The 16835-nt window shown below is 41.7% G+C and overlaps 1 protein-coding gene across 1 annotated transcript; it reads left to right on the top strand.

Moving 5' to 3' along the window:
* The first annotated feature begins 2396 nt into the window (after positions 1-2396).
* Positions 2397-14220, top strand: THOC3 (THO complex subunit 3). The gene is made up of 6 exons (XM_089671111.1): positions 2397-2609; positions 5422-5578; positions 7844-8048; positions 8657-8818; positions 9991-10091; positions 13692-14220. Exons 1-6 carry the CDS (start codon positions 2439-2441, stop codon positions 13853-13855), a joined length of 960 nt encoding a protein of 319 aa, XP_089527237.1. The 5' UTR covers positions 2397-2438; the 3' UTR covers positions 13856-14220.
* Positions 14221-16835: the final 2615 nt, after the last annotated feature.

Below are 16835 nucleotides of genomic sequence, written 5' to 3'. Positions count from 1 at the left end.
AATATAAATAGCCCTACTTCTCTTTTAAATGAAAACTAAAGGCAAAATTTTTAACCACTTCAAGTCCGGACACTTTTTCCCCCTTCCTGTCCAGGCCAATTTTCAGCTTTCAGCGCTATCACACTTTGAATGACAATTGCGCGGTTATGCAACACTGTACCCATATGAATTTTTTAGCATTTTTTTGAGACAGATAAAGCTTTATTTTGGTGGTATTTATTCAACGCTGGGATATTTATTTTTTGCTATATAAATGAAAAAGTCCAAAAATTTTGAAAAAAAAAGTTTTCTTATAAAATTTTGCAAATAAATAATCTTTCTTTATACATCTTGGCCAAAATGTATTCAGCTATCTTTTTTAGTAAAACAATTACCTCAAATTAGTTTATAACCAAAAATTATAATTGTTCAAAATATTTTTTTACATTTTTTTTTTTTAAATATGTTTTTTTTTTAACATACTGTCTTCCTAGCAGTAGTGTCACCATAGTGACACTGTACTACTTGTGGGGGGTGTTTTCTTTTTTACACTGATTGCTTTTACACCCATAAAGGCTGTAAAAGCAATTATTTCTCCTTCTCTCTGGCTGCATCCTTGCAGCCATTGAGAAATACTGTGATATCTGTGATAGGTCACAGCTTGTCACATGGTACAAGGCTGTTGTGAATAGCCTTGTTCCATGTGACCTCTGTGATCATTCACAGATATCACAAGTAGTAAGCAATGATGGCAGGAAGAGACATCTTGTTTACTACTATGCATGTGATCACTGATTGGCCAATCAGTGATCACATGAATCGGGATTCACACAGAGGTCCCGTACAGCGATCGATGTTTCCAGGGAGTGCGCACAGTTTAGAAACGTCAACCCGCTTCGGCAACTCTCCCATCCGGCCGTTTATCTACATGTGTCATTAACCACCTCTCGTCCGCCATATAGTACAATGATGGGCGCAAGGCAGTTCTCTCGTTCTGGGAGGACGTCATATGACGTCGTCCCATTCTAACCACGCATGCGCGGCTCTGGGAGCGTGCAGAGCGGCAATTGGCGGGACACTGTGTCCCTCGGACACAGCGGATCACTGATCAACAGAAAGAGCCGAAGATGTCGGCTCGGTCATGTGATCAGCTGTGTCCAATCACAGCTGATCACATGTAAATAGGAAAATGCCGGTTATCGGCATTTCTTTCCTCACGAGCTGTCACGCTGACAGCTCAAGAGGAGAGCCAGTAATTGGCATCCCTCAGAGGGGACATGTACACTGATCATCAGGACACTGATGATCAGTGTGCCCTGATGATCTGTGTAGCCCCAGCAGTGCCACCTGTCAGTGTCCATCAGTGCCAACTGTCAGTGCTCATCCATGCCACCTGCCAGTGCCCATCAGTGCCACATCAATGCCACATATCAGTGCCTACCAGTGCACATAAATGCCACATATCAGTGCCTATCAGTGCCGCCTATCAGTGTGCATCAGTGCCCATCAGTGCTGCCTATCAGTGCCACCTAACAGTGCCACCTATCAGTGCCATATATGAGTGCTGCCTTTCAGTGCCCATCAGTGCCACCTACCAGTGCCTCCTCATTAGTGCCCATCAGTGCCACCTATCAGTGTCCATCAGTGCAGCCTCATTAGCGCACATCAGTGAAGGAGAAAAATCACTTATTTACAAAATTTTATAACAAAAACTAAGAAAAAACGTTTTTTTTTTACATTTTCAGTGGTTTTTAGTTTGTTTAAGAAAAAATAGAAAAACCCAGAGGTGATTAAATACCACCAAAATAAAGTTCTATCTTTCTCAAAAAAATGATAAAAATGTCATACGGGTACAGTGTCGCATGACTGAACAATTGTCATTCAAAGTGTGACAGCGCTGAAAGCTGGAAATTGGCCTGGGCAAGAGAGGGGTATAAGTGCCCTGTAGGCAAGTGGTTAATATGTGTTTGGGTTTAAAGGGATGAGGTGGCAACCCTAAAGAGAGGGGCCACTAGTCCCATGGTCTCAGGTGACAACCTGGGATTCCCTCACTTTGGAGGGATTTCCTCTCACTTGCTGTTTTGGTGACAGAACAAGAAGTGAAAGGAAATCCCTACGAAGGGGAACAGATGGGGAAAAAAACAAAACGCCTAACATAGGTTATAAGTCTCCCTTACTTCATCCAAAATGAAAGAAAAGTTTCTCATTTAGTTCTACTTTAAATAAATGTCAACCCTACTGACTTAGTTAACACATTTAGGTGCTATTCCAGTGTATCTTCATGTTACATTAAAGATATCAATGTTCTATTGTGAAATACAAAATGAAAGAAATGATTTAATTGGCTATCCTAGGTTTTGTATATAACCAGGGAAGGCGGGGCTGGTAACCCGGAAGCACAATCATGGCAATGCGCCGCCGGTCGTCGCAGCTTGGTGACGTGTGCTGCGTGGATCGCCATGTCGGCTCAGGCTCTGCAGGAACATTTCCGTGGAAACAGCAAGACCCGAGAATTCCCGGCACATAGCGCCAAGGTGCACTCGGTGGCCTGGAGCTGTGATGGGCGCCGTCTCGCCTCTGGCTCCTTCGACAAGACGGCCAGCGTGTTTGTTCTGGAAAAAGACCGACTGGTAAGAGGGCAGGACCTGAGCACGGCGCTACCTGTCGCGTGATAGGAGCTTTCATCGTCAGCCCAGTGTTCTATGTGTGCTGTCTACCTCCCATCCCAGCTATGTGTATCTCCTGGCTCAGGTGCCCACACACTGCCTTCTTATTACTTTCAGATCAGGGAATGTGGAAGGGCACTGGTTGCACAAAGAGAGTAGATGGGACAGTGTTGCCCTGTTGAGCCTTATGATCAAGGTGCACTCATGACTTTTTTCATTGAAGCTAGCAGAGCATTGAACCAGTGTGTGGTGGGTGCAGTGCACAGGCTCTTGAAGTGTTTACCCCCAGCCCTTGGTCAGTGTGGACGGTTGGTTCAGCTGCATTCATATTTGAGTATCGCGGTTTTGTCCCTTTTTTTTGGGGGGTGTTTTGTCGTGCGCTGTTTTTCAACAGTGTTTAAGTGTTTTGGAGTCACTGTATTAGCCAATAGAAAAAGCTATCATCTGGTACATCATTTGTTGCTATCTGTGTCTGCTTTCAGCTGCTTCAAAAATGCACCAATCCTGCCCAAATCAAGCTACAAAGTAACACCAAAAAACACCAAAAATGTGGCTTCAGGAGTTTTGGAGCAGGTAGCCATCATAGAGAATATTTGATTTCTGTGTTTTTTTCTTTTTCCCTGATCGTTTTGTATCTTTTGGCTTTAAGCTACAAAATACTCAGGTGTGAATGGTGCCTTCAGGGGCTGGAGGAAGTGTGGCTAGACCAAATCTGCAGCAAGGTCACTGCCCAGCTGCTGTTGTGTTCTGTTGAGTGCCTCTACTATTATAATTCCCCTAGTTCGGGGGGGTCTCCAAACTTTCTAAACAAAAGGCCAGCTTATTGTTATTCAAACTTGGCTAGTGGGAGTAGAACATGTCCTGGCGTCAGTGAGAGTAAACCATGCCCTATGATTGGTATTCGGGGGTGAAATAGTGCCCCCTTGTTGGTATCAATGGGGGGTATACTTTCCCCATTGTTGGTATCAACGGGGGGGGGGGGGGGGAATAGTTTCCCCATTGTTGGTATCATGGTATCAAGTAAGTAAATACTTGTATCTTTGCAGAAAAAAATAAATTTATTTTTTATTTTTTCCCTAAGGAGTTTCCAAAGCATTGCACATATATATTATATAGGGTACACAATCTCCTTGTTTTTTTTTTTTTTTCTCTAACCTGTCAACACTTCAAAATTAAAGAGACAGTTTTGGCTAGAATTGCGTTTAATAGCTGTTGCTTTAGTTATTTTCTTACATTGTTCTGGCACTGACAATTTACCTGTGGCCATTGACACATTTCTTGGCTTCCTGTAGTAACAATTGTTATGTGTATATTTATATACCAGCTCCCACCAGCATACTCTAGAATGTATGCTTCTTTTTCTGACAAGATTTATTGATTTCTTACAATCCTCAGCTCCATCTACTGGCATTATGCAGTATTTTCCTGTTGTATGTTCTTTTTTTTTTTACAAAAGCGGTGTTTTATTGTAGAACGTACAAAAACATTACAACAGATGCGCAATGCAAACATTTGACATGGTAGGTATAGTACAATACAGAAGAGCATTAACAATATATTGCATAACATCCAATGTAGGACAAAAGGAAAGGAGACTCAGAACAAACTGCATACAACAATCATGGAAAATCAGTCCAATATTGCCTCATTAGAGGCAGTGTGAGGGAAAAACCCAAGGATATAAGGATCCCAAAACAGATATCCAGTGAAGTAGAGGAAAAGGGGGGGAGGGGAAAAAAAAAAACTGAGAAATCCTAGCAGAGGGTAATGGGCCACCACAGTACCTTGGTGAGATGTCCAGGCGAGCCCTACCTTATCGTATTTCCAAGGAAAGCCCCTATTAATATAGGTAAGCTTGTACATTGGAAGGGCCTCATCCACAGCCGATTCCCAAGATGACGCCACTTGGGGATCCCCAGAGTTCCACTTTTATAGAATCTCTCTTTTGGCATAATAGAGGAGATATGAGATCAGCAATTTCAGATAATGTGACTGTTGCTCATCATCATGAAGCCCCAGCAATGCTAAGGCAGGTAAACCGTTTTAGGTTCATAATTTACAAATGGTGTGACCGTTCTGTCAGCATTTGTGTTATTTGTATTCATCTTGCCGACATGTACATGAATCTGTCACAATTTGTGCTATTTTGGTACACTGATGGGGAAACAGATTTTTAATGAGTTTTTGTGACACATACAGGGCTTGACAAATTTGCTTTGAATCTAGGAGCCAGCTGAAAAAATTAGGAGCCAGTTTATTTGACTGTCAGGGCTTTGTTTTTGGCAACAGAGGTAACCAACCATTGATCTCTAAAGGGGACTCTGGTATAATGGGGGGCCACTAAGGTGGGTGCTAATATGAAGGAACTCTAATGGTGGGGGGGTCTCTAAGGGGGTGCTAATATAAAGGGAATCTGATCTAATGAGGGAGGGGGCATGTAAGGGGAGTGCTAATATAAAGGGACTCTGATCTAATGGGATGTCTCTAAGGGGGTGATGCTGATATAGGGGGGGCTCTGATCTTATGGGAGGGGTGCTGACTTCTGATCAGCAGCAGTCAGCACCCCCCTTAGAGACCCCCAAGTTAGCTCACAGTCCCCTTATATCGGTGAGTCTTCCTCTTGAAGATCCTCCATTAGATCAGACTGACACCCCCCCCCTCCCCCTTTTATTAACGCATCAATTAAAGCTAGGAACCTTGCACTGTGAGTCAGATTGCAGCCCAATTGCCCAGCAAAATGCATTAATATAAGGCTGACCTTTATTTTATATTGTAGGTAAAAGAACTTAATTACCGTGGCCATGGAGACAGTGTGGACCAGCTGTGTTGGCACCCCTCAAACCCAGATCTCTTTGTCACTGCTTCAGGAGATAAGACAATCCGCATATGGGATGTCCGATCTGAAAGGTGTGTCACAACTGTTACAACAAAAGGTGAGTAAGGTGTATAAGAATTTTGTATTACCTGAGAATATTTCAAATAAGTAAAAATGCAGCACAGCAACGCCTCTATTTCAAATTTGCCAAACCTGTTTGACTGCACGCTTTTCTTTTTTAAAGCGGTAGTAAACGCTAGCAAAAAAAATCCAGTGCCCTGAAAGGCAGTGTCATAATGTGTTTAGCACATTATGTCAGACTTACCGTAGAGCGAAGCCCTCTAGTGTCGCGCTGGCACTGATGACAGGGCCTCCATCAGTGGTCTTAAGGGTTTGCGGACTCTAGATGTTTGATGGATGGCTTAATCGAGTAGGCCGCCCATTAAAAGCAAAATCTGTTGTTAGCAGATGCCAATATTTCCTAAATGGTGCATGTTTAGGAGATATTCATTTTTACCTACAGGCAAGCTTTAATATAAGCTTACCTGTAGGTAAAAATTACTGTGGTGTTTACTACCACTTCAACTGACAATATATTGAAGATTTTTTTTTTTTTTTATTTGAACAGTTGGGAGAAAAGGGCACACAGCAGATAAGTAATTTATGTATTCATTAATGTAGCATGGGATAAAACAATTCTTATTCTGTCTGTTTATTGATTTAATTTAGGAAGTCATCGGTATGGTCCTTGATTTTTATTATGGTCATGGTGCTGTGATGTCCTGTGATCAATAAAAGCTGCATTTTGTTTGTGATCATGTGGAAATGTTGACTTTTTTCCAAATCATAAGCTATGACATTTTGAATACATTTTCACCGTACTTGGAAGTCTCGGTATCGCCTCACATGTCGTGGGTCACTTCTTATATGAATTTACAAATAGAATAATCTAAAGTCTCAACTTTATGTTCTTCCATAATAAGGGCTTGAGGCTGAGGTACTGAGAGGAAGCTCAGGATGTGCATTATCAATATGCTGTTTATTAGCAGTCCCATTTGAGGAGAATTGCAGGCTCTGAAAAGTGTTGCTACTCTCCTTCTCCTGTGTAGTCATGTGTAGCATAAGTCATTACTTTACATCCTTTCTCTTGCAGGTAAACCTACATGTGTTTTGATTGCTTAAAGGATAGGTTCACCTTTTGGACAAAAATAATAAATGCACATATTTTTGCAGCTAAAAAAATGTGCATTTATTATTTTTGTCCAAAGGAAACTGTAAAGCATTGCACCAGCGATCAGTAGATTGCTGATGCCATACAGGTCTCCTGCAGATGTGTCAGAATATCGGCTTGCCATACGGGATGTACAATCAAGCAGATATACTGACAGGAAGCTTCAATGAACTACCACGGTGCTCCACAGCGCTGTGGTAGTTCATTGAAAACTACAAGCCCACAGCCACTAAGACTGTCGGAACGTAGGCATTCATTTACAGAACAGCCGTGTGGGTGGAGCCCCGCACAGCCGCACTGTTTTCAAATCTGACAGATAGTACAGGAGGAAGTTTCCCCGTACTATCTGTCAGAGGGAGCGGAGGCGGTGGGCGTGGCTGCAGTTATGGGAACATGTTGCATGTTCCACTCTAAAAACAGGTGGAACATGTAACATGTTCCATAGGTGAACTTGCCCTTTAACATACTGACTGGAAATTCCTTTTAAAGCCCTAACTGCATTTCTAATTTAGTAGAGTGGAGATGGCTTAGCACTTCTGTCTGTATTCTCCTTTGGGAGATTACATCTCACCAACAACCTGGTGACCAAATGGTAACAAAAAGTGAGTGGATGTTTTCACAACACTAAAAAGCTGAGGGGGGTTATAACTGTTTCTGACTAGAGTTGGTCTTTAGAGTGGCCAAAAGACATTTTTTAATTCTGCTGGTTCCAATCAATTTGCACATGCTAAAAGTTTTAGCCCTGGAAATGCTACTGGCATCCTCAAGTGGGCTTTGCTGGTGCTGCTTCACTCATTTGCACGTGCCCACAATTGGGTGGTCCCCTCTGTGTGTTTTTGATGGAACAAAGAAAGAAGTGAACACAAGCTAGCAGCCAGTCTTACATAGGATCAGCATTTCAAGGCTAACGGTGTTGCTTCTAGCATGGCTGATGTAAGAGGGACCATCAGACCTAAAGTCAAATTTTATCTTTACGTTTGCTTTTATTCTTTACAACAAGTTCACTTTTAATTTTGTAAGTTCCTTGGATATTTAAAAAAAAATTTTGCAGAAAATCAAGATATTTACTGTAAGGGAAAATAAATGCTGTCTCTGAAAATTGGTGTTCTGCACTACAGTAATCCTTGTCCTATCCCTATTGATTGATTATAGGTGAAAACATAAATATCTGCTGGAGCCCAGATGGTCAGACTATTGCAGTAGGCAATAAGGATGATGTAGTCACTTTTATAGATGTAAAAACCTACCGTCCCAAAGCAGAGGAACAGTTCAAATTTGAGGTCAATGAAATCTCTTGGAACAATGATAACAATATGTTCTTCCTCACAAATGGAAATGGCTGCATCAACATTCTGAGGTATGTGACCTACCGCTATTTATATCCTGTGCAGATGATGACTTTGAGACTGAGCATTGCCATTTCAACCAGCTCTAGAGCAGGTGCAAATGTGCCTTTTATCTGTTGTTCATCTTTGAAAATATCAGTGCATTTTCTGATGTGTGTGCATCTGCAGTGTGACATCTAAGGCACTACTGCCTGCTAGTCTCCGTATATCTGGGGTGAGATTTAGTGTTGTCACTACTGTGGTGCTCAATGTTATCAATGCTGGAGGCTCTGACAACTACCTCTACCAAGATGGCTGCCTAAGCAAAAGAGATAAAAGGGTGGTAAATCAGTAATGGCGAAAATATGAGTTTCCGAGAGACCACAGGCGAAATAATATGAAGGACCCAAATCATCGCTATTATTTCCCAAAGTGGATACATTGTTTTTTAGTTTTTTTTTTTTTTGTTTTTTTTTCTAAATGTTCCCTATTATACAGCACTTTTTGAGTTTAGTTCCACTTCCACAGGGGTTTATGTAGTCAATTTGTTTTCCATTGTAATGTACATAATTAACAGTGATTTGTGTTTACTTTTGAGATGCTAATACCTGTGTTTTTATTTATTTTTTTTTCTTTTTAGCTACCCAGAGTTAAAGCCAATTCAGTCAATCAATGCACACCCATCCAATTGCATCTGCATAAAGTTTGATCCTACAGGGAAATATTTTGCCACAGGCAGTGCTGATGCCCTGGTCAGTTTATGGGATATAGAAGAGCTAGTGTGTGTACGATGCTTTTCACGGTATGACTCTGACAATGCAGTTACCAGTGAACAGTCACTCTCATGTTCACATACTGATAATATTTAACTTTGAAGTATAAAAAATGAATTAAAGCTCAATTCACTAAGCTATAACCTGTTTTATTTCCCATAATCACTTTTAGCTCTTATTACTAAAAACAGTTGCTGTAGCTTAGTGAATTTGAGCCTGCTTATATCTGTTAATTTAACTATAGTTGTTAGAAATCTTAGTAAAGTGATTCTAAAGGCAAACTTAATTTTTTAAATTAAACTAAAAAAAATGTTATACTTACCTGCTGTGTGTAATGGTATTGCATACAGCAGTCCCTTACCTCCTCTTTTAGAGTCCCCTGCTGAAGCTCTATGCTCCTGCTCTCCTCTGATTGCCCCCACTCAGCAAACCATGTCCATAGACACACACAGCTTGGCAACGTCCCCGATCCCTCCTCACAATATTTGACTGACAGCAGCAGAAGCCTATGTTTTCCGCTGCTCTCGGAGTCTCCTGTTAGACTACGAAGAGGGAGGAGTGGTGCTGGAGACGAGATCACACTGGGTCTAGTCAGGGAATGCATTAAAGTAAAAAATAATTTAGCCTTTAAAACCACTTTAAGTACTGAGGCACAGACCTGGAATAAGTATGCAGGTCAGGAGTTCTGACTTCAGTCTTTAATTTGCATGTTTGTTCCTGTTCTAGCTCAAAACGTAGAAGCCAGGCAACTAGACTATTTAGAGGGTGGTTAGCAGTGCCAGTTCCTATATTTTTTTACTCCAGCAGAAAGATGGCAGCTAAAAGTGAAACTGTATGTACCATAAAGTAAAAAAAAAACATACCTACAGGCCACTTTTTGTAAGCCCCTACAGCATAGCATGTTTTAAAAAAAAAAAAAAAAAAAAAGAAAAAAGAATGCAGGGTAAGAAGTCTGTCCCCCTTCTCCAGCCCACAATGTAGTGCTTGCTGTTTTAATGAACTGTCAAAAAGCCCAAATGCTGTCCCCAGCAGTAGGCTGTACCTACCTGTAAGTGTATGCAAATACCAACTTTGAGAAAGCAATTGTTTTGCCTGTTTGGTTTACTCAGTAACCTGCAGCTAGGTTCTTGTTATATAAAATGACATCAGTTTTTCTCATGTAATTCTGCCACGTTTTTAACTGCTGTTCCATTTTTTATAGTTTGGATTGGCCTGTGAGAACACTAAGTTTCAGCTTTGATGGAAAAATGTTGGCGTCTGCTTCTGAGGATCATTTCATTGACATCGCCCATGTTGAAACAGGTGTTGTAGAAAAGGTTTTCAACATACTTTTATAGAAAAACTGAGCAGAGAATCATGAAAAGTTTCTTTTGGAGTTGTTGTTTAGGAGTCCAATACATTATATGACTTGTAAAACACATCAACTTGTATGTTGGGTATATTATGAAGCCAACAAGGTGCCCGAGTCCAAGTGTTACAGTCTCCGGAAATACTTTTCAGATCAGGGGCTAAGCTGCAATTTTTTAAAAGGCTCCATCCTAAATTAAATCCGTTCCCAGTAGACTAAATTCAGGCATTTGAACTGATTTGTTTGGGTTGTCTACTGTCATCCTATACCTTGCTTGTGGCCCTGGATTATTTTATTTATATTAAATAAAGGTTTAGACAGTTTTCCAGTTGCAGCAATGCAATACTATACCTTTTTTGTATAATATTATAATTAAACTGAACCTGTCAGGTCTTAAAAGGGTGTCTTCATAAACGAAGCTACTGATATGTACCAGTGTTATTCCAAAAATCATTATTTATGCACCCAGAAAGCCCTTGATCTCAGTTGAATGCGGTATACTCTACAGCAGGCCAATGCCTCAAAGGCCTGTTATTGAACTTTGGTCTTTTGAAAAAAATTGGGGTCTTTGTGGTTGAGTGGGCTAGTGTAATGTGTACAGTCTGTACTTAGAGGAATTTCACAATCCCCCAATAATATTTTTTTTCCCCTTTCCTACTTGATGTGTTCTGCACTGTAAAGATACCCACCCAGTGGATCCAATGTTGTCCCCCCAAGTTCCTTTCTCTACAGCCAGCACCTGGGTCCTGCGCCACCATCTTCTCTTGGGATGCTCTTCCATGTTCATGCACACCTGCTGATGACACACCACTAGGCCCGCTTCCTTCTGCTTTGGTGAATGGAATGAGTATAATGCTCCCTGTGCCTCCTGGGATACGCAGGTCACATATACCAAGGCACTGGGGGTACTGATCTCATTCTCCTAGGCCAGGGGTAGGCAACCTGCAGCTCTCCAGCTGTTGCAGGACTAAAAGTTTCATCATGCCTCTGCAAGTCATAGCTGTAACTGTCAGTTTTGTAATGTTACAGTGCCTCATGGGAAATGTAGTTCCATAACAGCTAGAGAGCCGCAGATTGCCTACCCCTGTCCTAGGCGAATGATGAGGGATTGTGGGGCAAGACGAAACCTTTTCTTTACAAAATATTAAAAGGAAAAGAGTTGTTTGTCACTGGAACAGCAAGTGAGGAGAAATTTTCCAATGGGGACAACTGTCTAAGATGGGATTTGTAGAGATTTCCTCTCATTTCTGTTGTCTGAGACAGGAAGTGAAGGGAAAACTTCCCAAATAAACAAGAGTTTTAAAGCATTAGTAAACCGCTAAAAAATACAACCAAAAAATCCTTGCGATGCAAGTTAAGAGCATAATGTGGCAGTATGCTTTGCATACTAGCACATTATGAAAGACCGTGAAAATTAAGCCCTGCAGTGGGGCGCTGGCTTGGTTCCCCACGGCTTCCATCTTCACCTTGTCTGGGTTTGTGGGCTGTGGCCGTTGGACCAGCAGAGCCGCGATGACGTCCCACACATGCACGCGTGAGCCACGGCACAGCTCTCTCAGTGGACTCTGTTCATTGAGAGCGCATTGAGCATACACCGGTGACATTGTTGGTGCTGCTAAAGTAAATCTATTTATTGTACCTACAGGTAAGCCTTATTATAGGCTTAACTGTAGGTACAAGAGGGAAAAAATGGCTTTTCTACCACTTTAACCCTTCCCAACTGTATCCAGATCTTAAACAAAATGTTTTGGATATATAGGTGAAACTTGAAAAATTAGAATATCGTGCTAAAGTTCATTTATTTCAGTAATGCAACTTAAAAGGTGAAACTAATATGAGGCTCATTACATGCAAAGCAAGATGGTTCAAACCGTGATTTCTCATAATTGTGGTGATTATGGCTTACAGTTCATGAAAACCCCCAAATCCACAATCTCAGAAAATTAGAATATTGTGAAAAGGTGCAATATTCTAGGCTCAAAGTGTCCCACTCTAACCAGCTAATTAAGCCATAACACCTGCAAAGGGTTCCTGAGCCTTTAAATGGTCTGTCTGGTTCAGTAGGAATCACAATCGTGGGAAAGACTGCTGACCTGACAGTTGTGTAGAAAACCATCATTGACACTCTCCATAAGGAGGGAAAGTCTCAAAAGGTAATTGCAAAAGAAGTTGGATGTTCCCAAAGTGCTGTATCAAAGCACATTAATAGAAAGTTATGTGAAAGGGAAAAGTGTGGTAGAAAAAGGTGCACAAGCAGCAGGGATGACCGCAGCCTGGAGAGGATTGTCAGGAAAAGGCCATTCAAAAGTGTTGGGGACTTTCACAAGGAGTGGACTGAGGCTGGAGTCAGTGCATCAAGCGCCACCACACAGACGAATCCTGGACATGGGCTTCAAATGTCGTATTCCTCTTGTCAAGTCGCTCCTAAACAACGTCAGAAGCGTCTTACCTGGGCTAAAGAAAAACAGACCTGGTCTGTTGCTCAGTGGTCCAAAGTCCTCTTTTCTGATGAGAGCAGCTTTTGCATCTCATTTGGAAACCAAGGACCCAGAGTATGGAGGAAGAATGGAGAGGCACACACTGCAAGATGCTTGAAGTCCAGTGTGAAGTTTCCACAGTCTGTGTTGATTTGGGGAGCCATATCATCTGCTGGTGTCGGTCCACTGTGCTTCACTAAGTCCAGGGTCAACGCAGCCGTCTACCAGGAGATTTTGGAGCACTTCATGCTTCCTTCCACAGACTAGCTTTATGGGGATGCGGACTTCATTTTCCAGCAGGACTTGGCACCTGCCCACACTGCTAAAAGCACCAAAACCTGGTTCAATGACCGTGAGATTACTGTGCTTGATTGGCCAGCAAACTCGCCTGACCTGAACCCCATAGAGCATCTATGGGGCATTGCCAAGAGAAAGATGAGACATGAGACCGAACAATGGAGAAGAGCTGAAGGCCGCTATTGAAGCATCCTGGTCTTCCATAACACCTCAGCAGTGCCACAGTCTGATGCCGCATTGAGGCAGTAATTGCTGCAAAAGGGGCCCAAACCAAGTACTGAGTACATATGCATGCTTCTACTTTTCAGAGGTCCAATATTGTTCTATGTACAATCCTTGTTTTATTGATTGCATGTAATATTCTAATTTTCTGAGATTGTGGATTTGGGGTTTTCATAAGCTGTAAGCCATAATCATCACAATTATGACAAATCACAGCTTGAACTATCTTGCTTTGCATGTAATGAGTCTATCTCATATATTAGTTTCACCTTTTAAGTTGCGGGGGGGCACTGCCACTTTCTGTTGATCATCAAAGTGATGATCTCTCTTTCAGTAGCACTCCAAAGAGCACGTGGGCGTGCAGGTTTTAGCGGAGCCTGTGAAATTTGAATCTCCTGAAGACTGTGACACTCCTTACGCACTATGCACTATGCACTTGTGTGGTGTGACAGGTAGTATTAGTTTTGTAGAAGTTGCCCTTTAGTGTATATATAGGAAAGTAGCAGAGTTATCTTATATTGATTATTTATGTGTGTTAATGTTTGGACATGTTTTCAGGTGAAAAGTTGTGTGAAGTTCAGTGTGAGTCTCCCACTTTCACAGTGGCCTGGCACCCTAAGAGATATATTCTGGCCTTTGCTTGTGATGACAAGGATGGCAAGTATGACAGCAGCCGTGAAGCTGGCACTGTGAAGTTGTTTGGTCTACCGAATGAATCTTGAAGATCTGTGTTACCCACCTGCTAAAGGAAGACAACAACTGTGCATGCCATTAGGCGCCATTTGGATAGATGGTACCACCTACAGACTGACATGGCTGAAGTACCCAGGCTGTGATTGAACTGTACCCCTTCCATATCACAAAGTGACTCTGGACTTTTTGGAACAATGACTGAAAACAAACCTTTTTTTGTATGGACCTATTTTTAGTGTTAAAATTTATATTAAAATGTTTGTGTTTATTTTAGATCTTTGTTCTGAGCAGAGAAACAAACATTTACTGATATTGCAATGTCAATTAGTGAGTTTCAACTTGTTGGCATATTTTACCTTTTACATTGTATATAAAACCTGCAGAATGATACAAATGCTTGAGCCCCTTACCAAGAATTGTGTTTATTTTATCAATTAATATCCTATATTAATTTTAAATGAGTATTCCAGCTTGGACCATGTAATCATGTGTTTGCTATGTGGCGATTTCTAAAAACTGGAAATCGCCATAGAAGACATCACTATTACCGTGATCTCCCCTAGCTTGCACATTCTATGCCAAACAGCTGCCTTGTGAAGACAGGAGGTTGACCGCTGTGTCACAATGACTAAGAGATCACGTTGCATTTCTCCATAAATTGGACAAAAATGGAGAGCATGATCCCATCCCCCCCCCCTCCCCCCCCATCTCCACCATGTCCAATCAGAAAATGCTTCTCAATAATTGAGAAACTGCAAAGTGATCTCTAAATGGCGCCCGTGCCCAGTGGCCGATATTCTGTGGTCACAATGCAGCAAGACGGCTGCTTGTCACAGTACCAGGAAGCTAGCGGAAGTCACTGGAGGAGCGGTCTCTACTACAGTGATTTTTCAGCTTCTAGAAGGTTCACACAGATATGCGCATGTATGGTTGCATTGGTCTTAGCTGGAGCAATGTAACTATATACAAAATGGCATACCTGGAACTACTGAACTATATTATTTAGTAGGGTTGCGCCGATACTAAGCATTTGCATGAGTATCAGTACTTTTTGCAAATGCTCCGGTACCTGAAACTGATACCTTCAGGCTCAGCTCTGTCAGCTGGCAGCTGAAATGTAAATAAAAAAAAAAAAACTACAATTACTGGTTAAGGAGCAGGCCGCCATGCCCTTAAAACAGAGCTCCACCGGAAAGGGGAAGTTCTGCTTTAAAGCTTTGTCCCCTTCTCCCGTTAAGGATTGGCACCTTTGGGGAGCTGCAGGGGGGTACCCGAATTTGACAGGTACCTGCTCCCCACTTCTGTTGCGATCACCTGGGCGATCGGAAGCGGAAGTTATCCTCCCCTCCCAGTAGTCTTTTGGGACACATGACCGGTCCCAGACGACTACGGGACCATTCATAAAGAACAGCGCTACTTGTGCATTCACAGTGGGCACCCGACTCTGAAGCCGCAAGGGAAGAGAGCTGTGACTTAATTTATGGCTCTCTGCTCTGAACAGACTGAAAACTGAGTGATCGGCAGTCATGTGATCACTCAGTTCTCAGGCTTAGAGCTGATGTGGGACAGCTGCAGCATAGAGGTGAGTATTTGTGTTTTTACAACCCCAGACCAGTCCCCTTGCTCAAGGAGAGAGCACAGCAATGATTGTCTGTATTACAGGAAACTCCTGCATAGTGGCAAAGTTTTGCACTGGTTTATCACAAAGATCTGAAAGAAATACACAAAGCACGCTAATCTACTGGATCTGGGCTTTAACCACTTGCCTATGGGACCAATTCTGACATTTCTATCCTACATGTAAAAATCAGTATGATCTAATTACCAACTGCAGTGTACCACATCCCTAAATGTTACATCTTGAAAAAAAACTAAATTATATGGGACTTTACCGGTAAAAATCAGTTTTTATTTCTGCTAGAAAATGACTCACAACCCCCAAACATATCTTTTTAAGCAGAGGCCCTAGAGAATAAAAAGGTGGTTGTTGCAATTTTTTTGTGACATGGTATTTGTGCTGTGGTTTTTCAAACGAAATTTGGAAAAAAAACCACTAAATTTTAAAGCATAAAAATACCCAGTTGTTTGGTAAAATATGATGTTAGACTGTGTAAATACTGAACATATCATGCTTTCAAATTGTATACACTCATGGACTGGTAGCAAACTAAAGTATTTAAAAATCTCCATAGGCAATGCTTTAAAATTCTTTACTGGTTACCAGTTTAGAGTTCCACAGGAGGTCTGGTGCTAGAATTATTGCTCACTGTAAAGTTAATGGCGATACTGCCCATGTGTGAGACACAAACACAGTTTACATATGCAAGCACAAACTATGCGTTCGCCTTTGAACGTGAGGACAGGGAGCGCTTTAAAATTTAACATATTATTTACATTTTTTTTTTTTTTTTTTTTACCACTCATGTTTTTCTCTTGATCAACTACACTGCTCAAAAAAAATTAACGGAACACTTTGAAAACACATCATATCTCAAAGGGGAAAAATATGCTGGATATCTATACTGATATGGACTGGGTAATGGGTTAGGAACGTAAAGATGCCCCATCATTTGATGGAAATTAAAATTAACAACCTACAGCGGACTGAATTCAGACACCCTGAAAATCAAAATGAAAAAATGATGCAGCAGGCTAGTCCATTTGCAGCAACTGAAAATGGTACGCAGTAGTTTTTATGGTCCCAATGTGCTTGTATGCATGTCTGACAATATCGGGCATGCTCCTAATGAGACAGCGGATGGTGTCCTGGGGTATTCCCTCCCAGATTTGGACCAGGCTATCACTGAGCTTCCTGAACAGTCTGAGGTGCAACCTGGTGGCGTCAGATGGATCGAAACATGATATCCCAGAGGTGTTCTATTGGATTTAGGTCAGGCAAGCATGGGGTCCATTCAGTGGTATCAATTCCTTCATCCTCTATGAACTGCCTGCATACTCTTGCCATATGAGGCTGGGCATTGTGCACCAGGAAGAACCCAGGACCCACTG

The sequence above is a fragment of the Staurois parvus genome, unplaced genomic scaffold (assembly GCF_062004578.1).
Source record: "Staurois parvus isolate SC_StPar_1 unplaced genomic scaffold, SC_StPar_1.0 ptg000099l, whole genome shotgun sequence".
Classification (NCBI taxonomy): domain Eukaryota; kingdom Metazoa; phylum Chordata; class Amphibia; order Anura; family Ranidae; genus Staurois; species Staurois parvus.
This window is presented reverse-complemented; position numbering and strand designations above follow the sequence as displayed.